At 38.3% G+C, this 27,237-nt stretch overlaps 2 protein-coding genes across 8 annotated transcripts in view; both read right to left on the minus strand.

The window, feature by feature from the left end:
• The window catches only part of asic2 (acid-sensing (proton-gated) ion channel 2), a 410,825-nt gene that overhangs the window by 182,888 nt on the left and 200,700 nt on the right, over positions 1-27,237 (minus strand). The window lies entirely within an intron of this gene.
• LOC147333014 (uncharacterized) lies at positions 21,281-26,450 on the minus strand. Of its 6 annotated transcripts, XM_086289914.1 has the most exons (6): positions 26,157-26,450; positions 24,760-24,818; positions 23,871-23,922; positions 22,856-23,011; positions 22,551-22,622; positions 21,281-22,392 (listed from the first exon to the last, which is right to left on the minus strand). In XM_086289914.1, exons 4-6 carry the CDS (start codon positions 22,967-22,969, stop codon positions 22,153-22,155), a joined length of 426 nt encoding a protein of 141 aa, XP_086146040.1. In that variant the 5' UTR covers positions 22,970-23,011; positions 23,871-23,922; positions 24,760-24,818; positions 26,157-26,450; the 3' UTR covers positions 21,281-22,152. The 6 variants fall into 6 exon arrangements, with proteins under 6 accessions (XP_086146040.1, XP_086146039.1, XP_086146037.1 ...); XM_086289913.1 differs by lacking the exon at positions 24,760-24,818 and having other exon boundaries at positions 26,157-26,448; XM_086289911.1 differs by having other exon boundaries at positions 22,856-23,922; positions 26,157-26,441.

Raw genomic sequence — 27,237 nt, forward strand, 5'->3', positions numbered from 1 at the left:
CATCTTAGCAATGCAGGGTTTCAACATTCTGCAAAATTTGCAGAATTTGGACATCTTATCATCTAAGTACTAATATCATCGAAAGAGAATCTGAAGAAATCTCTGTGTGCAAGGGACAAGGCTGAAAATCAGTATGCATGTGATCATAGGGCCCTGAGGCCGCACTGCATTAAAAAGAGATTTGATTATTGACATGGAAATCACTGAATGCGCTCAGGAACACTCACTGAAATCACAGGGCCATCCTCATCCTCAAATGCTCAAGTTAAAGCTGTATTGTGCAAAGAAGAAGATACATTTGAGTATGATCCTAAAACACAGCTTTCTTGTTGGGACCAAAGCTTTTACATGTACTGTGTCTATTACAACAGCAAGGTTTGGTAGCAGAAGCATCCAGGTGCTAAACAAACCTCCCTGCAGTCCAGACATTTCATCAAATAAAAAACAAGTGGTGAAGATTAAAGACGACTAGCTAGAATCCTGAATGCAACAACACGACTCTCCCTAAAGTTGAGTAGCTGATCTCCTCAGTTTACATCCTGTTGTTCAAAGAAGAGAGGATGCTACATAATGTTAAACATGGGACTTCCCCAACTTTGACACATGTTGCTGTTTTCAGAATGAGCTTGTATTTTTACTAAAATCAAACTTTTTCTAAGTTTAAACATTTAATATGTTTTCTAAGTTTTACTGTGAATAAAAAATTTGCAAATGATTCCATTCTGTTTTTATTTACATTTTACACATACTTTAACTTTTTGGAAACTGGGTTCACGTTTATTTATTTGTTGCTGTGGTGCTGGAATTTTACTTTTTGTCATTAGTGATGGCTGCATTATTTATTAGGAACAAGTGGTTCGAAGAGTGCTGCAGTAACGGAGGGGATATGCTACAACCTGCTTAACAGTTGTTTATGATGCCAATAGAGCTTATGAGTGGCTCTGAAGTAGTGTCAGGGACTTATGAACTATGGTCGTAATGACTATGTTGTGTAAAATAATGAGCGGCCAAATAATTCCGGAGTTGCTTGCAATCAACAGTGAACTGGGAAATCAAGGCAATACAAGCAGTATGTGAAAGTTACACTGTTAAGGATCAAACTGAAGTTAGTTAAGTGTGCTGTTTTCATTTTGATAATACCCCATGAATATTCACAATAATGTGGAAGTCTGAAGATACTCAAAAGCTCAGTACTTTCATTTTCTTCCCAAGTAGAAAAGAACTGGAACAGTCAGAGGTAGTACTCCTCTGGTGCTCCTTTCATTTTTGAGCAGGTTTCTTGTGATCTCAGATTTGTCACTCATGAAAAGTAGGATTGTAGCTGTCGTTGTACTTGTCAGGAACAACGTGTTTCCATCCAGCTTGGGAGATGTCAGAGTGACAGAAAAATTTTACTTATTCACTAATGAACTGTGTAGTCAGTAGTAACCCTGCTTTGTCTGATGTAGATGCTGTAGATCACAGCTTTTGGATTAGTTTAATTTTCAGCACACGTACTGTTTTCTTAAAATTCAACTCTCAGTGGAAGGACACCTGTTCAAATTTTGCTCTTCTAATATTTACTGTTGATGTGAGTCTCAAACATTTCTCTTTGCAGCTATATTAAAAACAAAGAGTTTCAAAACACAGGAAAGATTTTCCTCACTTTTATGACCCAAATTTAGATTTTTGCAAAGCACTAGACTCGAACTATGGGTTGCTTATACGTCACATTTGCCTCTGATTCCTAAATTTGTTTATTTGTGTGATAACTTGCATGCAAATTAATTATGTCTATATTACTGCCACAGGTTTTCATTTCTCTGCTACACTTCAGAATGCTTCCACATACTCATTTTACTTGTCAACAACAAAAGTTGTGCTCGCTGCCTTTATATAAATCACGTTACTTATGTATAATAATAAACCTTGTGGTAACACTCAAAAACCACAGTGCTCTAAGCAACTGTCTGCAGAACTGGAAAAAAGCTATCAGTTAGTTTACAAAGCACGGGAAGAATAAAAGACATAAAAGTGCTTTCAGTTTGCAATATCTGCTGTCTGAAATGTCATTATAAAATGCAAAGCAAAGGAGAACAGTCAAAGTCAAGACAAGATCAGGAAGATGAAGAAAACTTTCATGTCACTGCTTTGGAGTTGAGTGGCACCCTCCGGTACAGCAGTGCTTTGCATATACAGCAAGGAAGAATGGATTGGTAGCAAATTCTGGATGCAAATTGCATGCAGTCAGTCAAAAAAACCTAAACAAGTCATACTTCTGCAGCATGATTATAAACCAAGGCAGACATCAAAATCCGCCATGAGCTACTTTAAGGAACACGTGCTGCAGCTTTTGGTCCAGGCCCCTTACCTGGAGTGCCCAGAAAATCTATGGCAAACTTTTGAATATGCTGTGTTTGCAGTGTAGCCTAAACATATCTTTAAAGCTGAATAGTTAATGAATGTTCTTGAATCAAAAGAAAGGCTCAACTGGCTACAAAATATAAGGTATGTGCAACCTGTGATATCTGATTAACTACTGATTCACACAAATGTCGCACTGCAGTTTTCTGTTTTTAATCAAAAACATGCAGAGGAGAGGAGGTGCATTAATATTAGACCCAACAACCTCCAATCAACAAAGCAACCAAGCCCATTAACCCTGAGTGGTGGAAAAAAATGTCTTTAGACCACTCATTGTGCCACACTGCTGGTTATTAAGCCTATTACTCTAAACTACTCAGATGAAAATATGAATATTTTATTAACTGCTCTCACTCTCATTTCATTTCCCTCCTATTTGGACTTTGGTTGCAGCAGGGACTGCAACAAAACAATGCTGGAAAAAAAGTAACTAAAATTAGTAATTGATCTGAAAAACTGGAAAGGAGAATGAGAAGGAGAAGCGATGGGAGGAGCAGCCTCTGGGCAAATTGTAACCATGTGTGATTGTGTGCTAAGAAATTAATCTCCACTTTCTCATCAACATGATGGCATAATGCACCAACTGACTTTGAAAGTATATCTCTTTTTATTACTTTTATTTTCTGTGCCAAGAAGCCAGAGGTATGCGATCACTGCTGTTTTCTGGACTGCCTATTTGTTTGTTTTTCTCTGCTGTCTCTCGAGGAAACTACATAACGAACATACCTGAATTTTAATGAAAGATGATTGAGAGGCAGAGCGTTGGCACAAGAGGAACTTATTAGGTTTTGGTGCTGATCCAGATCACTTTGTTTGAAAATTGCCAAATTGGGCACCGAGTTCTCCGAGTGCCTTTTTAGTTTTCACTGATGTCATTATCATGGACTAGACAAAAGACCAGTATCAATAACAAAATTTGCACATGTGCAGTATTTGCACATCTTCCTCTTACATCAAAAACATCCAGCACTGGACCTGAATGGCTAGGCTACAAAAGTGAGGCAGAGCAAAGAAGCAGAACTATGATACGTTTAATTTTATACACACTGACACTAAACCAAAGATAACCACAACCGACTAGACAGCAGTTAAAGTGGGTTTGAAATTCCAAAGTCTTTAAACATAAAACTGCGTCTTGAAACAGAAACAGTGGAAGACAGTTGTGACACAGCACTGGCAGAAACGTGAATTCAATGATGGACGTCTTAACCTTTGATATAGGCAGGCATCAGACATCGCTGTGGACGGAAAATGACAAAGGACAGATGAGAGACTGGTCAATGGTCAATAAGTGCCAACTTCGTTGGGTTGCTAATATGGTTATACATATTTATTGTAAATAAGCTCCATCTCTGGAAGGAATTATAACAAATTTTAGTTTAAAAAGCAAACAAAGACAAAGCAAGCAAATTTAAGTTACTTTTGTGTATTAGACAAAAAAACAAAAACTTTCTGCCAATGCTTTTTCCAGAAACAAACCACATCTGATAACCATTTTTCTGCAAAAAGTATCCTTGGTATTTTCCATAAAAATATGCAAAGTATGAAACATGCTACATCCTGTGTGAAGGACTTCACCAAGGGTATAAAAGTATTCCAATGTTACATGGCTTGCATGTAAATTCATTAGACTTCAGGTAGGAATGAGTCTGATGAACTCAGTGGCAGTGACATTTGCTTAGAGAAATTAAAATATGAGCCTTCTCCATTTTGCAGTCATAGCTGCTCCATAGTCAAATGCTTTAATGTATCTTTTTCAGTAGCAAAAATAAAGCTGCAAGACTTGACCTGCGACCTACACATTAAGATTAAAGAAAAGCTGCGAGTCAATTAATACAAAGATAAATTGAATACATTTGTGGTTTATTGTTTAGTCATATTAAAGTAAATCTATGCAAACAATACATTCAATCAAATAATAAAAATCAGAAAAACAGTTCTGCAAAATTTGAAAATAAAATCTGGTTATACAAAACTAGCAGCTACACTGTGAACACGCATATTAATGCTGATGTTATGAGCATAAAAAGATGAAAGAAGAGTACATTCTTGTTTATAGACATAGCATAACAAATGGTCTATGAAATTAACACAGCTTGATGTGCAGCTCCACAGCCCTACCTATACACAGCAAACACCTGCCTCAGAAACAGAACAGACAATGAAGTGAAATTTTGAGACCAGGGTAATTGCCATGAATGAGATGGAAGTGCAGCTATTATGTTCTCTTGCTTGGCAAAGGTGGTGAGACAGACGTCTGGCATATTAGAAATATTTCCAGATCTATCTAAATCTGACTTGTGATGAACAGACAAATGGACACGTATACCAATGGAAAGAACGTTCAAGGAAACAACATAAGGGAAGACGCAGCAGAGCTCTAGGTCTTTGGGGCTCCTCAAAGACTCCAATACTCCTCAAAGACAAAACCAGATGATGAGAGACAAAAGGAGGAGCTGTCATTTTCACACTGCACTCTCAGAGCACCAAGCATAATTTAAATTCTATTTGGGAGGGGGAAATTAAAATCCCGTTGTGTTAGCAACAAATGAACTCCTACTTGTTTAAGTACTATCCTTTGGGAATTCATACATTGCATAGAAAACATTAGGAGATGAAAGTGTTCATGTAAGACAGCAAGAAATGAAAAATAAGATAAACCACTGGAGGCCACGTCATTAACTTGAGCCCCCTTTTCAAAGCTTTTGCTGGCAGATGCTCGCCCCCGTCTTCAGACGAACATCTAGTAAACTGATCTGGCACCAGCCTACCATGCTGAAATCTAGTCTAATCCTCAAAGCACTTCAAAGCTGTGCATGAGCGTGCGGTCTGAACTACCCTGTGTTGTACTCTTTTAGATGGGAAAAATGCTCTCCGCAGCCTTTCGACAGATCTCATTTACATTTGGTTTGAAGCGCAAAACACCATCTTAACACTTGTCTCATGTGATTTGGTTTCAAAACGTTATTTTCATTGTGCTTTGATGCTTGATAATATTGAGGAAGAATGCACAAGTGACAAAAAATAATATAATTTTATTGTTCGAGCATATAGATGTTTACTTAAACCCAAGGTTTAGTAGGCTTCTTCAAGATACAATGTACAATATCAAGTTTCATAACTGGGGCCTATATATAGTAGGGCTGCCACAAACGATTATTTTGATAGTCGACTAGTCACCGATTATTTTTGCGATTAGTCGACTAATCAGATCATGCATCCATTGTACGTAAAACGTACAGCTTATTGCACCAGCATGCGTCTGCTCTTATATAACTATCACTAGCTTACGGCTTGAAGTGTTTAAGGTATGTGTTAACTAAAAATAAAGACAAGATGGTAGTTTATTCAATTTTAATCGGTGGAGTTAATAAACTCAGCCGATTTACTCAGGAACAAATAAAATACTGAAAAAAGCCAAACAATAACATTTTTAAGTTATCTAAGTGACTTATATATCATGTTTAACCTGAGTAGCGAAAGACGGCGGTGGGTTTGAAAACGATTTGCCGGGAGTTCGGTGTTCTCACCGGCTCTAGTGAGCCTTGAACCCCGGCTCGCTATTGAGCTGGTGGGTAACAGACGTCTCCGAAAACTTTGGAGCGCTTTTGAAAATATGTGACGTCTTGATAAACTGAACAGATATTTGAAGTTTACACAGCTACATTCTCGCCTGAAAACATGTTAAACGTTTATTTTGTGACCCAGAAAGAATAATAAGAGTAGTATTAAACCTAACTAGCTGCTAACTAGCTGCTGCCATTGTTGGTGTCACTACCCGATCCGTACCGGAAACCCGATCGGTACCCCGCATGCGCAAATCTTACGTCACTTCCTCTCTTTGCGACATTCAATATATTTGAATGATGCGGTTAGCGCCCAGTTAGCTCCTAGCATTTCTCAACAGCTCTGCCTTCTTTTCGACTGCCCGGGACATTTAAACAATGGATAATCCGTATACAAAGAAATTCATGCTTTTCTCCTCAACAGAGAGCGTCCCCCGATTGAGCAACAGCGCCGTAAAATAAGAAGAATGGCGCCTAATTACAGAGTTAATAATGCAGACTTTGTAATATCTCACGTGTAGATTCATCAGCCAGATGAAGTGTTTACTGACAATTGACAGTGATAGCGCACATCATCATCACTATTCCAACAATCCTCTCCTCACAGACAAGCATAAACACACTCGACTATCGCTAAATCAGATTTAACACACGTTTGTAATGACGATAAATCAGTTTATAATAGGGTTTATTCGCTCGGTCAGCAGGTGGCGGTATCCTCGTACACTGGGGAGTAAACTGCCATTAAACGAACAGAAGAAGAAGAAAACATCTGCACATGCGCGGTACGGATCGGGTAGACCCGATTTGTACGGTCAGACTTTACACATGCGCAGTAAGGATCGGAGAGTCCTGATCCGTAACTTTCTTTTTATTTTTCGTTTTTGTCTACATTATACTGAAATGCTTCATTATTGCAAACATTTTAAGATATACTTGTTATTCTTAACATCTTAACAGATACTCTGACCCATAACTATCGTAAAACGCTACGACCGGAAGTAGAAACCTTTCGCGCATGCGGGGTACCGATCGGGTTTCCGGTACGGATCGGGTAGTGACAGTTGGAAACTGAGCTGGGCCGTGCTATGAATTCTGGGACAGAGCTACTTCTACTTCTTCTGGGTTTAACGGCAGCTGGCATCCTTGTACATGCAGTGCTGCCATCTTCTGTTTCAGTCCGTTATTACACTCTTAAATCCTACTACTTATTCCTGCGTCTTTTGGGATCTTACAAAGCTTCAAACGACGCGTCGACTATCAAATTAGTCGTCGACAATTTTGATAGTCGACGTAATCGTGGCAGCCCGAATACATCGATATAGAAACTGATCAGGAGTAATTGTTTCAGTCAGTATGAATGATGGTTTTAATGTAAAAATATTGCAGTCATTTCATTAGATATAACTGTCATCTTGTTTATGTTGAGTTTTTCTAACAATGATGCCACAAATATACATGCAGCACTGGAGTCAAATTAGTAGTGATTCAGTTGTTTCCTTGTGTTATAAAAGCACAATGATTCAAATTAAAATTGAAAGCAATCAAATTGGATCACGCACACACAATCCTGATGAGGCAAACAATACTTCTGTACGGTTAAATTTCTGCTGCTCTTCAGGGCTATATACATGTTTTGATGTCTTACCCAAGTATAGAAATTATTAACATTTAACAGTTGAAACACAGCACAGATCTACAAGCGTCGCCCTCCAGTCACACCAAGCCAGTGGGATCTTATCCCTGGGTCCCCTGGGTAAAAAAGCTGGGCTTACTTTTTTCATAATCATACTTTTGCATTTCTCTTATTACATGTTTTTTCTATCAACAAATGTCTCCTGACATCTTTATTGCAAATTATAATATAGCCAGGAGCGACGGCAAGTCACACGAGAAAGTTTAGTCCAAAATAACAGAAATGCTAAAAAACAAAACGGCCTCCACAACAGCAACCTTAAATTTAAGGTGCTATAAAGTTGTCCTCTTAAAAACAGTCAAATAGTTGGATAATACAATTTCTGGGCAGCATGGTGGTGCAGACCAGCTAAGCCCTCACCGTGTGGAGTTTGCATGTTGTCCCTGTGTCTGCATGTGGTTCCTCCCACAGGCTAAAGGTATGCATATTATCTTAATGGATGATTCTAAATTGGCCATGGGTATGAATGTAAGTGTTGATGGTTTCTGTCTCCCACTCTCAAATTCCACCTAAAAATACTATATGGCGCTAAATAAACAAAATAGTTGCTCTAAGATATCATGTTAATAGTGTTTCAGTTGCAGGTAAATGGCTGTGTACATATTTGACAGTAGCAGATGTGCAATATGGGTACAACATGTTTTACTAAAATCATGTATAACCTTCAAAAAGTCTTCGTCCAAGCAAAGCTTTGCAGCAGAAGATACTTTCTTGTAAGCAAAGTCAAGGTTAATGGCTGTAGCTTTATAGGCCTGTAATGTTAAATAGAGTGTAGCTCTTGTATAAAAAAAAAAAACAAAAAAAGAAAACATTTAATAGAGTCTAAGGAACTTGGAAAGAAACATGTTTGGACTTCTTTAAGTTGCTTGAAGACTACGATGACCTGGATGACTGAGAACCTCCACAGACACATTTCCTTGAAGACGTTTCACCTCTTATCCGAGAAGCTTCTTCAGTTCTAGAGTCAAATGGTGGAGAGTCCCAGATTTAAGCCCTATGGGAGTGTCCCCAAGAGGGTCATGGACCCCCTATGGATCCTCTACCTAATCACTCGAGCCAAGGTGTGAAAACAGTCGTGGGTCACAATCAGCCAAGGTTTCGGACGGACCCATTGTGAAAACTAGCCCAACCCTATCATGTGATTTACTGAGGCTTTTCTTTCCAAGCTCCTTAGACTACGACGACCTGGATGACTGAGAACCTTCACAGACAACATTTAATAGATTTTCCTTGTGTTGAAGAGAATAATGGAAATAAACAAAATCCCCAAACATGTTTAAATGCATGGCAAACAGCAGACAAGTATGTGTTCTGCAGAGGCTACTGTATGTTGAATTAGGAATATATATATATATATATATATATATATATATATTTGTCACTTTTATATGTATCTAAATGTATCTAAAGTGGACAAAGAGCATCTGTTTATTTAGAGAAATAGCAGGAGGCCAGTTTAGTTTATCATTTAAGCAAGGGTGCAAGATCCTATTGATTTCAGTGGGTCTTTCTGAGTAATTTCGCCTAGGGTGCCATGCTTTTGCTGAAAACTGGCAGGAAAATGTCCACTGTCTTTATGACTCAGACCGGAATAAACTGTGTCAGCTTGGCAGAACCCCAAAACTCTTTCACAGAAATGAAGGAAAGGGAACTGGGGGGGGGGAAAGGAGGATGCAAGACACAAAGACTGAGCTCTCCACTCTGGTTGTGCCTCATTGAATCAATAAAATAGCCCTAAATCAGGAATTAATTATATAAAATAGTCTGGGATTATTCTCCCCTATTCACTTCAGTTAGATTCATGATCATTTTACAATTTATTTTCTCTCCTTGGTATTCAGATTTGGTCAGGCCTCGTGTTGTGTGTATGATTGATGGCAGGCCCTAAGCAGCGAATGAACCCATGTAAAGTAACAGCTATGTCTCAACAGTTCTGTGCAGCGACTTTGACATCTGGCTAAAAAAATAAATAAAATAAATAATCCAGCAAACACCACAGTGCTATGGTCTGGGTATTCATGCTGGCTAACATGATGGCCACTGACCTGACAGTGGATGAAAGCCTTGGGGCTGGAGTGAAGTAAACACCCCCGCCTGCCCTCATTATGTAGAGCTGTCAGTGTAGACTCCAGCCCACTAATACACTGCAGAGGAAACAGGGAATAAACTCTCTTTAGACCTAACCCCCACCTAACCCCATTGATTTCTCATTTCTCCTTGGACAGTCTAATTAATTTAGAGATAAGAATTAATTAAAAATGTTCACCCATCTGGGAACTGATACATACTACACCAGCAATGTTCATAAAAGCTTTCAGCAAAATGACGAACCCGGTTCTTTAAAAGGTTGACATCCTAAAAGATTTAAAAGATACAAGATCTAAGGTAGCGTTGGTATGGGAGCTAATTAAATCTAATTATATTAACAGGTCTACAACACTGAAATTACCAGATTTAGACAAAGAATAACACAAAAATTGTGCTTAATTTAAAATAGAGATGACATTGGCCTGTTAATGAAATACTTTTCTTTTCTTTTCTTTAAGAAATGCAAAACAAATGATTAAAGAGAAAATGTATTTATTTTGCACACAGAGCTCATCCACCATTTCTAACACATATACACTTTAGCAGGACTTACTGAAAAATGCATAACCCTAAGATAAATTATAGAGGAAATTGAACAGAAACTTTTATCCCTTACTACTTCTTAGATTCCCCAATTGTGAGGACGATTTATCTACTTATTTATTTTTAAATTCTGGCAAACTAACTTAACCAATCGGAATGCAGGGATTATTTCACTGCTGGGACAAAAACAACTGGCTGGATTTTAAAACTTGTACAAAGGAATTGGTGAAGGATGAACTTTGTGTTGAAATGTGAGGAAAGATTCTCTCTCACTCACAGTCAAGAAAACTGCCCCAATGGGACGCTTTTTCTGTGTGTCAAAAGTGCACAAACTAAGTGTTCTGTAAGTGCACCATTTCTTTTACAATGGAAGAACTAAAAGGTAGAGGCACTTTGAGGATAGACTTTGTATGATCTGTACTAATACTGTTTTTTTCTCCAACAAAATTCATTATATTTAATAGATTTTTTTCAGTTACAGTCACGGGCTGGCAACATACCCTGGCACAGATCCCCCCTGCTGTGTCTAAAAATGACTCATCCAGGCAGAAAGTGCAACTAAATAGAAGAAAAGCGTTTTTATATGGTTTTGATTGAATAAAAGTATTCTGGTGGTGGAAACTGTTAATTTCCATGAATGAAAGAACACTAATTTTTTTTTTGTTCCCAAAACAATTACCTGTTGCTTAAAAATGCACTTTTAGGCCACTTTATTAGATCCAACAATAGATTCAACAAGGCGCTGGAAACATGCCTCAGAGATTTCAATCCAGATTAACATGACAGAATCAAACACTTGCAGCAGATTTGTCAGCTGCACATCCGTGGATCATATTCCCCATTGTACCACATCCATATTGGATTGAGATCTGGTACAATGGAGACCATTTGATTACAATGACCTCGCTGTCACGTTAACCACACCAGTTTGAGATGATTTGATATTTGTCACATGGTGCATTGGAAGCCTCCAGGAGTGGCAACAGGTGTAGTCTATTGCTCTAGCCCAGGGGTAGGCAACTCCAGGCCTCGAGTGCCGGTGTCCTGCTGGTTTTAGATATCACCCTGGGTCAATGTTGGATTTAGATTTTATTATTGTCATTTGTATTGGGAAATATGTAGCCATATATGCTTAGAGGTGTATAATCGAGTGTGTAGTGATAGGATGTGTGATCTTTAGTAGTCTGCAAAGGCTTTGTGTGCATTCCAGAGTGTTCTGGCATTCATACCCACATCCTGGGAGCATGGGAGAGGTCGTACCTTCTCTTATTGATTTATGGTAGGATAAACATATCTATATCTGTTTTAGTCTAAGTGCCTTTTGTTTAGATGAACTGCTGGACTTCCAGACCAGCAGGGTTAGGGAAGTCGTTTATGGGGTCACACTCTGACCCCCCCCCCACACACACACACACACCTCCCCTCCCCTTCCAATGCCTTCGATGCTTGTTGCCTCCTAGGAACACGAGGCGGGTCTGGGCCCGCGCTGGAGAGTCGGCGCAGTGGCAGGATGGCTGCTGTGTTGCCTGGGATTATTCCTCATCCCCTACCCAACCCTGTTGCTGATCACGTGCTCTATAATGTTGTACTGTGGACATTTATGTGCTTTCTGTGCAGACGAGTTTTTTGCTTCCTGTTCTCATGCTGTCCTCCTATAGCCCAGCATGAGTAGAGGTATCTTTTTTTCCTGTTGTACTTTCCCATTGTAGTGTACATTTCAGTGGTTTTTCTGTAATGCAACTGTTCTCTGACTTGTATCCCCATGGCGGGTTCATTCCACTGCAGGGCAACCTGCCACTACATGTGGCGAATAAAATTTGAACTTGAACTTGAACTTGAACTAAAAGAGCAGTGTTATGGGGGAGCGGACGAGAGCAACTGCGGTCAAGCATTTGTCCAGTTCTCTCCCGTGCACGAGAAACATAAAGAACTTTGCCTACTCGTGTCTTGCTCTTGCTGTGTAGTAGAACTGTCTTGAACGTTCCAGCGAATAGGTTTAAGCTACAAACCCATCAGTCAACACACCTGAATCAAATGATTAGTTCACTACCAGGCTTCTGGAAAACTTCAAGACATGTTGAGGAGATAATTTAGCCATTTAAATCAGCAGACCAACCCATCTTTCACCAACAACCATGCCATGTTCAAAGTGACTTAAATCACCTTTCTTCCCCATTCTGATGCTTGGTTTGAACTTTAGCAGGTCATCTTGACCACATATACATGTGTAAATGCATTTAGTGACTGCCATGTGATTGAGTGCTAAGATATTTGCAGTTACAGTATACCTGTTCAATAAAATAGCTGGTGAGTGTAAATCCTTCAAGGTCTAATAAATCTGTAAGCTTAAAAGCAGATAACCGGATTACCTTTAAAGAAAGACCATGGAACCGTTGTATTAATTCTGGTTAAAGTCAGGGAACTATTGTGTTCAGGAGTTAAAGAGAACAACACTGAAAGTCAATAAGAATCTTTAATGCAATATTATGTAATGAAAAGATTTGTTAGAGTTATTGGCACTTCATTTTTCTTGGGCCCACATTCTCATTTAAAATTGTGATGAGTCTATACAGAATGAAGCAAATAGAATGTAAAAGGCAAACAGAGCTGTGTGTGTATGTTTCTGATTACTTTGGCAAACTATTAAGTCTTGTCTGATAGCTTCATCCCAACCATTTTCCTCAGCATTGCAAGGTAGTGAACATAACAACACAAAAACCGAGTGGCAACAGTCAAGGATTTTGACTGTTGCCACTCTGTGTATATACAACACTGTGTTTTTGCATCAAGTCATTTTTGCACAGCAGTATTTATTAGCGATTTTTTTTGTCTATCACACAGGTCTTTGCTAATCTGTAATCTTTTGTCTTGTTTTTGTTATCACCAAAAACAAAACCTCAAGACACCCTGAGAAACTTTCCCCAATAAAAATCAAAGTTACATAGTAAATATGTATGAAAGGTCCTCATTGATGCCATAAATTATCTTGATCCTGTGCATGCTGGGAACAGCTCCAGTCCACCTCTAACTCTGATTATAATTAGGCACAAAAAAGGCAAAAGTCTTTGCACTCAATACTTTCTTATACTGCAGAATCCTCTGCATTGCACTCATTGATTCGTCTCTGTGAAAGATTTACGGCTTCTACATTAACCCACAGGTACTTAGTGTTCACAGGATTACAGGTTGTAAACACAAAATCAGCTTGAGAGTTATTTATAGAGGCGTATATCCAGACTTGAGATAAATGGAAGCAGTGGGATTTATCAGCAGAACTGTTGCAGCTTGACATTCAGTCTTTGGGTTGTGCACAGAAGCTTATTTAAGGAAAGTACTAAACAGCTTTCCTAAACCTGACGTTAATATAATGTGCTTTGAACACATTAAACATATCTTGTCAGGAAAGTTTGTAAAATGCAGTGATGTCTTTGAGAAAGGCTCAGTTTCAAATACTGCAATTTAAACCTTATGTACTCTACCTAAACCAACTGTAATTTAAACTAAACACAGACAGCCATTTGGGCTTCAGCTAATACCCAAGCCCTAAAAGTAAGTAAGCCAAACTATGCATTTTGTCAATGTCCCTGCCCAATTTGATGCATTGGGGAAAAAAAAAAAGGTTATTCCAACAAAAGTAAATATTTTATTTGACTCACAGGACTGCACATTTAATAATATACATTTAGCAAAACAGTGAATATTTCCAATAGCAGGACAGTGTGTCTGGGATTGAGATAAAAACATCACAGTGACCATGTTCATGGTAATAAAGTCACAAGTGATGTGTTAGTTTAGGGCTGTTCAATATAACGATATATATCGGATGACGATATAAAAACGTCTATTGTTTCATTTTCCGCTATCGTTTGTTTTGTGGTGTCGCAAAATAAACTGTTTACGGCAATATTTTTTCATCGTTTTGATGGTCACTGTAGTGGCTATATTAATTTCTTAAAATTCTCTCTTTCTCTTATATTTAATATAACCACACTACGGACGGACAAGCGCCCGTTAGTAACAACGACGGTAACACCATCGTGCGTCCGCTTGTTTATGTTCTACATAAACCTTTCACAATAAAGCTCAAGATCCTGTTGAGACTTTTCAAAATAAACTGAATCACGTGAAAGAGCTGATTATTTACGGATGAGAAGTAAAAAAGAGCCGCCAGGTGCTAAAAAATAAACCTTAGACTCAAACGTTAGAACAGGCTTTCCCCCGCAGCACGCCGTGTAATAAATACTCACAAAGAAAACGGCAGCCGTTACAAAAATGTCTAAAAATGTATCGTTTCACGCATCGGTTAAAACACTCGACTCCAGGTACACGACGCCCAGCTGGAAACACGTCACCCAAATCGAGCTACCCGAGATTCACAGAATATACAGAAAATGTTACATTTTTGTGATTTATATCGTTATCGGGACGATAGATGTCTTATATCGGGATATGAGATTTTGGTCATATCGCACAGCCCTAGCTTAGTTTGTGTTTTGGAGAACAATGTAGCTCCACCATGCAGAGCAATAGACTTGATTGGGATTTTATGAAGGCACAGTATTGTGAGATCCTCATAGTGAAATCAAATAAAATTCATTTACTGTAGGGGTTAGGGCAACTCGTCATGACCCTAAAGCTGTAGAGCTTCCTCTAGATCTGAACTTTAAACCATGTGTGCAGCACATCCATGTATCGCATAACTATGTTTTGCAATGAAGAGTAATAGCAAGTCTTTTCATGACACACATCACTTCTGCTCAGTGCGTCACGGACTCTGGAGGGTTCTGGACATTTTCAGGTGAAAATAAACCCTCCAAATAGCACACTAACACACAATGAGTAACAACATTTTCAAAGAGCCATCAAATCTAATGAGCGTCAAAACTGTGCATGATTGTCCTCCCCCTACTGGTGTTGTAGAGCTTCCAGTATGAAAGGCTAACAGTGAGTGACAAGCACCCCTGATTATTTCATCACTGAGTAAGGTGTGCTGAATATAGCACTGAATTCAAAAACAGCAGCCTCTCAGCCTGTCAGTAGACTCGTTCCTCGCTTCAAATATCTGCTAATGTCATAGACATCGGTTTGAAATAAAAGGGACAAGTCTAGTAAGAAAGATAACCTCCTGAGATGTATCCATAGCGTGTTTCTCGGCTGTGCTTTTACTGTCACACTATGTAAAATTAGGTCATTATATTCAAACCAGTATAAGGGAAAAAAAAACTCAAAACAAAACTTATTAATCATTTATTCCACTGTTGAATAAACAAACTGAAATTAGCATTCCCAAACTGTCAAGCAGAGATGGTTTCTGCAGAGCTGCACATTCGTTTTAATGAATTAAACAGCCAAGAAAGAAGATGTTCCATTCAGACAGCACAAAAGTGACTCATGTATAATTGATGAGTGACTCAGTGTAGGGAATTTTATGTCAGGGCTGGGTGTTATCATTTGGAGCCCCAGTGCAAATGCGCAGCAGGTAGTGACACTCGGGAAGTTTGTTCCCACGATTCAAGTCCTGAAAGTGTACCAAGGCCTATGCAGCGACTTGTGTGCATCTTGGCTCCAACTTAGTTCTGTCATTTATGGCACTGTTGCGACTTCAAATAACAACACTTTCTGGCACCTCAAAGACTAAAGCTGCTTGAGTCGATACTGTTTCCTCTGCCATTGTCCCTGGTGTCTAACCATGCTTCACACATCCATGCTTCACACATCAGCAAACTTGCACACTTTTAGATGTAAAAATGCCACATACAACTGAATAAACAGCCAAAGGCCACCATGTACAATGCTTTCCAGACTCCTTAGACTGTGAAAACGTGTTTGTCCCATTCCAGCTGTCATAAGCTTTTCAAAAGGCTCCACCCTCCAAATCCACCCTCAAGTCTTCAGTCATCACAACTAAAAGTGAAGTCTGCAATAGCTGAAATAATAACTTTTGAAGCTTTAATGCATGACCATAATTTCAGCAGGAAGGACACAATATGCAAATTCCACTTAATTATTGTTTTAAGGGGGGCCAGTGCTTGTACAGGGCAACAAAATGAGCAAAAGCCATCTGCTGATTTTTCCTCTTTCTTCATATATCAAAAAGACTGTGTCAGAATAAGCCATTCAGTCCATGGTGATGTCAGTCGGATAAGCACTACGCCCTGGCGGGTGAACATATCCGCCCTCTTAAGTTCCAAATGAGCAGCTGCCTCGCAGTCCACCAGATTTATTTCTTTGCTAGAGCAGCTTCTGTTAACTGCAGAATGTATCAGCTATGAGCAAAGCACGCCAAATGTTTTGTTTTTGGCTCCAAGAGTGAACACAAGTTTTCCTGCAACGTGGCATCTGAGCAATGGAAGATCCAGGACATTAAGTTTTGAACGTGACTGCGGTTTCAGTTTATATAAGTCATAGCAAATTTCATAGGGTGATAATGATGACAATGCATTTTGGAAAATGTGCTCGATTTTAAACAACTGGGGTTGCTGTCTTTTCGTCATACCTTTTCTGTTGAGCTTTGCCTGTCTGCGGATTACATACATGTAATCAATGAATGAGCGTGAAGGTCATGTCATGAAAACATTCTTGACTGCAATTTAAGAATACCAGCTATATTGGGGCAAAGGTGGCAGCAGCACATGTCAATTAAAGCTAATAAAGTGAGTAAAATGTAATTGCACAGCATCTTTCAAGAAAAAGTTTAAAGTGCTTCACAACAAATTGCTAAAACATAAAAATTAAAAAAATTTTGGTTTTAGCTGTGTGCCCCACAGCAACCACAGATCTCATGCTCAGAGGGAGAGAGTACCAGAGTCTGGGGGTCACTATTGCAAGAGCTCTGTCTCCTTTAGTTTTCAGCCTTCTATGCAGTATAGCCAGCAGGCCAATCACATGACCCCGGGGAACTCTTGAGGATGTATGGATATAAAAGTTCTCTGATGTATGCTAGTGCCAGTCCATGCAGAGATCTAAGAGTCAAAACCAGAATCTTAAAACAGACTCTGGAGTAGATGTGGAGCCAATGCAGCTGGGTCAGCAACAGCCTGACATCTGAGTACTTACTTAGTCAGAAGCCTTGCACCAGCATCCTGAACAACCTGCAGATATTCCCAACAAACACTAAACCAGCCCATTTGAAACCAGGCTAAATAACACATGAAGAATTTCACTTAATAGTTAAGACAAATCTGTTACTGCTGATATAGACGTTAAAACAGGACGTTACAACAGGAATATTTAACTGTGCATTGCATTTAAATTGCATTTTGTTAAGTGATTAACAACAAAATTTTCCTCTAAAATTAAGTTAATCTCACTTCTTGCATCTGTTTTGCGTCTCCTTATCCTAGAACACTGCATGCAAAGCAAGTTATTCATGCAAAATATAGTACAAACTGAATAAGGAAGAACAGCATGCAGGTTGTGACTCCTCTTTCACCTGGATGTGTGTTAATTCTTAAACCCTGCAGCTGGTCCTCGCAGAGGGCTTAATGGGGGAAAAATCAATTAGTTGACTCCACTGAGAGGTACCTTGTATGTACCAGAAGACTGAGCAACTATCAGAGCATAAACAAGTGATTTGTGTACTTATTCTGCAGAGTGCGGGCATATGTTTATCACGTATCTTAAAAGTTAATCTACTTATGGTAAATGGTAAATGGCCTGTATTTATATAGCGCTTTACTAGTCCCTAAGGACCCCAAAGCGCTTTACATATCCAGTCATCCACCCATTCACACACACATTCACACACTACTTATGGTTATAATTAAACCAACTTTCTGCTAAGTGTGAATAAATGTGAAGTGAATTGCATAAATATAAGCTACTTTGGGGGATTGTCCAGCCGCTAGAGGACAATTCAGATTAAACAGCTGGTAGTACTGTCATTACAGAGGAGAACTTGTTTTTAACCTGTGACAACAGGAATTTCAACACATGGGAAAGGAGAAACAATCTGCAGCACAAGCTGTCCTCTGAAGCTCATTATACGCTGCAATGACAGCAAAGCTGAGAGATGACAATCTTACCATTAATTTGGACAAAACTGATATCATAGCACACCTTTTATTTACTTACAAAACTCTAACAGAAAGTCTAACAGATTAAAAACATCAACACATTAATAATCAAGATTTCAATCAGTTTATATAGAGACAATGGTGCTTTCCTATTTTTTTTCTAAATTTATAATAAGAATAGGAATCAACTTGTCCTTTCTTGGCACTGTGCTGCAAATTGGCAAACTGAAATCAATACTGATCTGTAATAAAACTAGAGATGGACCGATCTGATCTGTCGGTATCTGTCCGATACTGACCTAAATTACTGGATCAGATATCGGAGAGTAATAAAAAATGTAATCCGATCCATTAAATATCAGGAAAGCACCTCACAAAACTTGTGACATGGCGTAACTCGGCTCATAACCTTAGCACTTCGGAGCAGTACGCGTCACGTGATAGAGCGGCTGTGGCGTGTGAGACCTGTCGGTGGTCTTGTTGAATATTTGGAGCCTCGCTACCAAATTTCATCTCCAAGAAAGTTATCCCAGAGAAGTAAAGCAAGTGTGTAAGTTAATCTCTGAATGTTTGTAAAGCATTCCCACGTTAAGCTTAACAACCGATATATGGAGCGACTGCCTCTTCTCTCTCCCTCCCTCTCCTGTTGCTACTTCAATCATGAAACTGCTTAATGATCAGCTGATCGGCTTTTCTGTCGCTAGGCCGTCTCTCTTGTTTGTTTTTGGCCCACTTTGCACCAGAAAGAGGAAACCAGCAGCTAAACAACACCAGCGCGTTTAAGCTTGATAATCTGTTGTTAGAATTTATTTAATATTAGTTTCTACACCAGGATCTTTTTCTACATAGCTGACGGCTGGTAACTGTGCAGGGGCGGAACTAGCAAAGTTTAGCTAGGGGGGCCAATAGGGCATTAACAGGGAAAAGGGGGCACAAAGAAATACTTTTCTTTCTTATTCTCATTTAAAATGTCTAGCTTTAAATAAAAAAATGTATATAGGCTAGATAAATAAGTGACTTATACTTCAAGCTGAACTTGTATTTTTGCACTTGTTCCTTGTCTGTGAATGCTTGTAATGTTTCAGTCAGCTGCTGGACCAATTACCCAAACCAGTCTGGAATTCATGCACAAACTGACTTCTTCATCTTTGACCATTTTTGTTGTTTTTTGTTTTTACTGTGCAGCAGTTCAGACTCACACACGTCGTGCTGCTTGTTCATGTCTCACAGGTTTTAATGTATTCTTGCTTGTGTTGCTGAACAGTCCACTCAGAGAGAAAGCTGTTTTTCTGTGGCGTGCCCACAGCACAAATCAGGTAATTTATTTGTGCACGCACGGTGACCAGATGTGTACGTTGTCTTTTCATCAGACACAGTGCATGCTTGCGAGTTCATAAAAATCCAAAAGATGTTTTCATCTACATCCATTAGCAATGAAAAAGATGAAAAGTTCTATTAAAATTCCCAGAAATTCAGTAAGTTGATATCTTTGCCTCCAGTTTCTGGCATCTGAATATTTGCATTGACTAACAATTACATTGTTCTTTCTGGTGTCAGACAAAGAGTCTAATGGAGTTTACTTGTACATTTGAAATCTAGTTTTCTTACTTTCTTACTTAATGGTGACTAATATTGCTTATACTTGATGTCAGTACTGCATTTTTTTAAGTATGATAACATAAATAGTTATAAGTAGTATTTTAGTTTCACAAAGGACAAGACCAGGGCAATTATTATTATTACCTGACTGCCACCAATTACTATAAAGGCAGGTCAGTGATGGCATACTGCTCCTTGGGGTCCTCTAATGGCAACAGGAATGTAGTAGGAGGGACCAGGACAAGGGCAGAATTATAAAAAATACAATGGATAATTATTACATGCTTTTAAATAGAAAATGATGCCAAGGGCCAAAATTAAAATCTTTAACTAGCATAAACTGAAGACAAAAATGTTCGCTAAGAGGGCACAATACCAAGTAAGAGCAGGTGATTGAGCACTACCTGGGGTACCTGTGCACGTGCCTAAATGTGATACTTCTAGTGTGATTTATTAAATATGGAGAAGAAAGAACTGTATGTTAAGAGGTGAAAATCTGAATATATTACTTTTGAAAAAGGAAGCATTTTGTGAAAGACTGCACAAGTCAGTCAAGCACAAAGAACATTAAGCTAACATCAAATGACTAACGGTTCAATTAACCCCCCTTTTTATTTTTCCCCTCATTTAATTAAATACTGCCTTGTACATTAAAATGAGGCTATCCACTACAGGCTTTCAAGATAATAAAACTGGTATCAACAAAAGTGAAGTGATCCATCTCCCCATCAGCCAAAGGCACTCAGTGGTGAACGTGGCTTTTATCCAACCGTGAAAAAAAAGGGTGTGCTTGCTAGAAAATAACAATTCTAGTTAAAACTGACTAACGTTAATGAACTTTGCTAAAATTAAATCCGTCAAACCCTCAGAGGATGCAGTCAGTATTGCTGGCATGTAAGCATTGCTCTTCTTCTCCTTATAAGTTAAAATCTTTGCTTTGCCTTGTGCAAAGTGTGTTGTTTTAGTCTTGTTCTAAGTTTTAGAAGAAGTCTTTAGATGTCTTTTTTTTCTACTTGAAGACTACAATTTTTTTATGACAAGTGGTTGCACGAAATAAATTTGTTTGAATCCAGAAATATTTTTTAAGTACACTGAATTTAATTTAAGCGAGTAAAACCAACATATATTTTTAAGCTACTTTAACTTAACTGTTGTGGATACGTCTTAGTCAAATATTATTAGTAAGTCCAACTAAGGTCGTGTTAAATGTACCAGAATAATTTGTTTCCTTTACACTTATGTCCCAAACTTATATTCAAATCAATCAAATTGTTAATTTCTCTCTATTTCAATTAAGTTAAGTTTACTTAAAAAATATTGCTTACCCTGATTTGTAGTTTTTAAAAACGTCAATAATGAAAACTACAACATTCTTTCACATCATTTATTAATGCAAAATTTGTTGCAAACAGAATAAGAATCCACATCTCTAAGGGAAATTGCTGCAATTTGTATAATACAAATTACAAAACTTTTGCCTATGAACTAGTAGCTTTAAAAAGCTGTATTCAAACAAAACAGAAACAACAGACAAGAGAAATGTTAACCAATGTTTCTCTTCCTCTATAAAAGAAAAAAAAAAAAAACTCCTTACATAAAAGAATAAAACACTACCAGCAGTATAAAGTATCACAATTAGAAACTGATGCATCCACAAACTAACCAGTTTCAGACTTGCTGTTCTGCGATCCATATTTAGAAATTGCATTTTAATAAGGTAATTAGACTTAAAATTAAACTTGTGTTTTCCTTACTGCTTATTGACCACTGTCTTTCCATTCTAGTCCTTCCTTGAAGATTCTGAATGTTTTACATATTTTCTGACCTAACATACTCGCTTCAAAACAATTAATAGTCTTTAAAGTGTTACCAGTGTGCTGCAGTGTGGTAATCATGAATGGTTTTTTTTGTTTTTTTATCCGGTTGAGTTAACACTGATTATACGCAGGGCAGCAGCTATAACTGAATAATTACAAAGTTGCTCTTCAAGCTACTCAAATGTACCACACGTGAAACATTCATTATTGAAAGTTAAAATGTTCAATCGAAACATAACACAGAACAAATGATGGTTGTACAAGAGTTTCACTCCTATTCACAAGAGCACCAGTCATTGGTAATTTACATAACAGCATTCTCTTGATGTGTTATTTTAGAAATCTTCCTATCCAGTAGCAATTTTGTTCTTCAGCCCAAAGACTTTGGGGGAGAGCTTTTCACCATCGAATCCCATCAACACTTTCTAAATGAATTCATAATAGTCCTTCAATTCCTTGAGGAAGGCTAGGTTTAGTGCATAGATTACTCCAAGCATCAATGCACAAGCTTGGGCCAGAGATCCAATGTTGTCCATGACTATCTCCCCTTCAACAAATATTCCAATGTCATCATAATGTCCATTTTGTCCATCCTCCCTGTTGATGACATAAATGCCCATGGTGTGCTTCTTCAGGTCTCTCTGGATATCATCTCCTTCAATGTCCTAAACATTTAATAAAAAGGTAAAAGAAAAAACAATTAACTCTACAATTAAATTCCAATCTAGTCGTTTGTGTGTGTGTGTGTATGTGTGTAATACACACACACACAGATATCTATCTAAAAAGTGTGTGTATAGATGACTTGCTTACAATGACTTACAAAGAACTCCCGAAGGTAGAGGAAAAGTGCCCTGAGAACTGCTTCCCTTTTCACTTTAACATCACTTTCAGCCTGTTTAAAGAGAGTTGCTGATTAAACCAATTTGGAAAAAAGAACAATGTCTGACATTCGCAATAAGTAAATTTTATCATATGTCAGTTCAAACATAGTAAATAAAATTTATATATGAAATTTCAAAATTTAGATTGCTTGGCTGGTCACCTAAAACGGCTTATTGGACTCACCAGTGACCTGCCACTTAAGACAAAAGAAATCCAAATAGAATTTGCAATATTCAGATTTACCTCTTGCATGATCTGCAAGTGGTGGGCAAGTTTCTGCCCAGAAACACCGCCCTTCTTCTGGAAAACTGTCATCAACTGAGGTGTAATTCTGTCTAACTGTGCCGCGAAGGTCATCTCCAGTTGAAGTGTTGTAATACACTGGAATTCAGCATTTACCTGTATCTCTCTCTCACACACACACACACACACACACACACACACACACACACACACACACACACACACAGAGAAAAAAAGAAGACTGGTGCTTAATCATTGGTATGATTATTTTGTTATTTCTTCATTAAATGCTACAATGCAATTGCCATCACTTCATAAAGCATGATTATCATATGGGTTAGTATACAGTGCATGAAGGATGTTACTACTGTTAATCAAAGAAGAAATGAATGGCATCAGTCCATTTAACGGGTTTAAAGGGTTTTAAAAAGCAGATATTTGTCTGTTTCAGGTGGTTGGCAACACATTTTCCTGTGCTCTTTGTCCACTGGTGGGAGTGTCTCACCTGTGAGGTCAGCGGGGCAGAACTCTGCCATCAGCAACAGAGAGCAGAGAAAATTTAGATGTGCAACTAAAAACATGCTTGCCATGTAAGCCCCAAACATCTCTGAAATTGCTCTGCAAACTTCAGAGTACTTATACTTCAGGAGTCCTGTGGGTACCGTAAAGACTCATGTATGCAAACAAACCACATTTTTTTTTGCAATCTGATCCTTTTTCTCTTGGCTGTTTCCTTCAGGGATCACCACAGTGAATGATCCACATCCATCTAACCCTATGCTCTGCATCCTCTTAACTCACAAGAACTAAATTCCTGTTTTTCATTTCACTTTCGCAAGTTTTTTTTTTCTTTTGTCCTGGATAAAAGAAATTTAATCATATATATTAATTGATATTAATTAATATCAATATTAATAATCACAAGAACCCTTAAGATGAGATAGATAAACTTGTCCCTGCAATACTGTGACAAATACTGTTGTGATAAATATGTAAGGAATTTGCATGTACTTACCAAAATAACACCATCTTCTTGAATAAACAGTAACACATAAGGGGAAGAAAATCTGCCAGAAAAGGAAGACAAATAAAAAAAAAAAAAACTTTAGAAAGACAAACAATTACCGTTTCCAAGCCATTAGTGCATTACTTCATGATACTCCCTTGTAACAAAACAAATCTTACTTGTGCCTCTGTGCAAACTACAGATGGCACGATACCACTTTTTTATGTCCGATACCGATATCATAAATTTGATTATCTGCCGATGCCGATATGAATCCGATATAGTGTATTTTATAATAAATAAAACTGTTTTTATAAATATTTTGCTGCATTTTGTATAAGTTCATACTCAGTTTTAAAAACAAAACATTAAAGCTATTCTGTTATACCTGTATGCAAAAAATACACTGCACCCAAAATATTTTATACTTCAGCAATACTGATCAACCTAAAAAACTTACACCATCCTCCTTATTCAGGTATTCTAAACAGTACATAGAAATATTAAACTAATAGGACTGCCAACTCCCAGCAAAAATATTAGGAAACCACCCCGCACCCTCCGCCTGATAATGCTTAATTGACGTAATCTACTTTAATGCACAGAAATCAATTATTTTTCTATAATAATTTGATTCAACATTTTTCTTCAATACAGTTGCAGACAGCGCAGACAGCGTACCTTCCCAAAGGAAAAAGTGCTATATGTACTACTATTACTAGGGCATATATTAGACTTAATATTTACTACATACAATAATGGATCTCTATACATTTAACCAGATCACCACTTTGGTAGTAAGATTTAGAATAATTATTTATTAAAAGCTAGACATTTTAAATGAGAATAAGAAAGAAAATTATGTCTTTGTGTCTCCCTTTCCCTGTTAATGCCCTACCTGGCCCCTGGCAAAACTTTGCTAGATCCGCCCCTGCACAGTTACCAGCTGTCAGCTACCTAAAAAAGGATCCTGGAGTTATTTGTCTCTCAGAAACAGTTCATAACTTCCCTTCAACTCATTCATGTGACCTAAAATGTAAACCTGTTTCTTCATTACCTGTTCAGCTCTAATGATTCAGTAAAAACTTCTCCTGGTTTCACCTTCATGTTTCCTTCTCACCACATATCCAAACTATCATGACCAGCAGCTATTACGGCTGTGGCTCCAGAAAACATAAGCGGATACTAGAAGTATTATTAAAAAAATTCTAGCAACAGCTTATCAAGCTTAAACGTGCTGCTGTTGTTTATCTGCCGTTTTCCTCTTTCTAGCGCAAACTGGGTGACTAACAAATGAGAGAGACTAGCGACAGAAAAGCCGATCACCTGATAATCGATCAGTTTCATGATTGAAGTAGCAACAGGAGAGGGAGGGGGGAGAATGAGGGAAGAAGTTTTAGCTGTTCAGCATGAAGACACCGAATAACTCCAGCTTTGTGTCTTTTTTCATTCTAGCTGAAGTATAAAACAAATCGCTTCCTTTCCCCCTCAATACAAAACTCCGACAGCCAGTCCAGCTGTGGCTCCATACATCGGTTGTTAAGCTCAACATGGAAATACTATGCAAACATAAAGAGATGAACTTACACACTTGCTTTACTTCTCTGTGTTAGTTTTCTCTGAGATTAAATGCAGCGGTTTGGAAGCACGTAGCGAGGCTTTAAATGCTAAACCAGACCGCTGACAGGTCTTGCACTCAACAGCTCTATCAAGTGAAGCAACTTCTTTTCTGAGTTAATTTCAGTTCTGACAAACATCACTCTCAGTGCCTTTTGATCTCACATTTTTGGCAACCACTGAGTTATTCTCCTCCACAGTTTACAACCATTATTTTTTTCTGCACAAAAGACGTTGTGCAACGCCAATCCTACTTATTTCCTACTGCACCCCTGACTGTGCAGGTGCGTTCAGAAGCCCCCTCCCCCGCCCGACTATTCCTTAATGCCAATGTTGTGGCGGGAGGGACGATTTCTCCACTTAAAACTGCAGGCGACTGTACAGTGAACTTTACAGCTAACTACAGAGAAATTGCCTCGTTCCATAATTTGTTAGTACAAAGTGTGCCACAAGAACTAAGCTAAAAACATATGACATTTTAACGCATCAATACAATTACTCTTTTAATAGAGCAGTAGCTAATAGAGCACATAGCTAGCTTAAGTCAAATTCATGACAAAGTTCAGAGGTGTACAACTACTTAGACTTCTTTCTCCATGTGCACACGTCTTAAAGAGTCAACATGCTTTGACTGAGGTAAAAAAATAAAACAAAAACGACCGTAAAAGGTTTACTTACCGAAGCTAGACCACCTTTATATGAAGTTGTGCGATTAACTTGAGCCCGCTTGCAGCACACAGAGTCCGCTTCTTCAGTCCGCGCGCAAAATGGTGGCCTGTCCTAGCGCATGCGCAAAATGGCCCAGCAGGAGGCTATGAAAAACATACTTAAGCATTTTGAGCTACATTTAATTAACTAAAATTAATTGGATTAAAACGCAGGGAATGTATTCTGGAGTTACTCGAATTATATATGTAGACAGGAATTACTCATTTGAATTGAAAAGATATACCAAAATATAATATGCTATATTTAAAAGGAGACAATATCACTTTTTTCAGTGTAAAGTGGCCCTCTGTTTGGCAGCAAACAAGCTGCTTTCAGCTGGAAGTAAGTTCTTTTTTAAAAACTAAAGTTAGCCTACTGCAACTCCCGTATTTTCTGGACAATAGAGCGCACCTGTATATAAGCCGCATCCGCTTTATTTTTTTTATTTATTTTTTAAAAAAGATATAAAAGCTGCACCCAGCTATAAGCCGCAGATATCTATGTTGAAAAATTAGATATTTACTGCATGTACAGAACGATTTTGTACTGTAAATGTACATGTATGTACCTGAACAGATTCTTTCTGAACAATGGCTTCATCACATCTGTCTCGATGAGATGAGATGAGATGAGATGAGATAGCCTTTATTTGTCAGTTGCAGTTGCCCACAACCGAGATGACAGATCTTGCCGACCGTACATACAATACACAAACATCACATTGGGGAGACAGGTCAGGCTAGGTAGCAAGGGAAAAAAAACATCGAAATGTGTAACACAAAAGGATAATACAGGAATGCACAGATTTCAACACACCATAGCACAATAAACACAGACAAGCAACATGGGAGAGTATTCCAGTGTGTACAGCTGATCTGGGACCGCTGCAATCTTCGATTGCGCCTCCAACTGATCCGGTGTCCACATCGGATGGGAGATAAGCATGGGAGGAGGCGTTGGATCCAGGGTAGGGAGGGTGATGAATGAGTGAGTGCTTATCAGTGTATATGTATGTGTGTGCGTGTCCATAGTTCAGCTGAGACAGTGTCCT

The sequence above is a fragment of the Aulonocara sp. 'chitande type north' Nkhata Bay genome, linkage group LG4 (genome assembly GCF_057382095.1).
Source record: "Aulonocara sp. 'chitande type north' Nkhata Bay isolate Kocher_YH1m ecotype deep benthic linkage group LG4, A_spYH_male_GT1.1, whole genome shotgun sequence".
Classification (NCBI taxonomy): Eukaryota; Metazoa; Chordata; class Actinopteri; order Cichliformes; family Cichlidae; genus Aulonocara; species Aulonocara sp. 'chitande type north' Nkhata Bay.

Coding starts and splice junctions, on each gene's coding strand:
- LOC147333014 (XM_086289908.1), bottom strand. CDS start 24,968: ATGAAGGTGAAACCAGGAGAAGTTTTTACTGAATCATTAGAGCTGAAC. Junction 23,923..24,918: donor GAATCATTAGAGCTGAACAG/GTAATGAAGAAA, acceptor CTTTTCTGGCAG/ATTTTCTTCCCCTTATGTGT. Junction 23,012..23,870: donor AAGAAGATGGTGTTATTTTG/GTAAGTACATGC, acceptor AGAGAGATACAG/GTAAATGCTGAATTCCAGTG.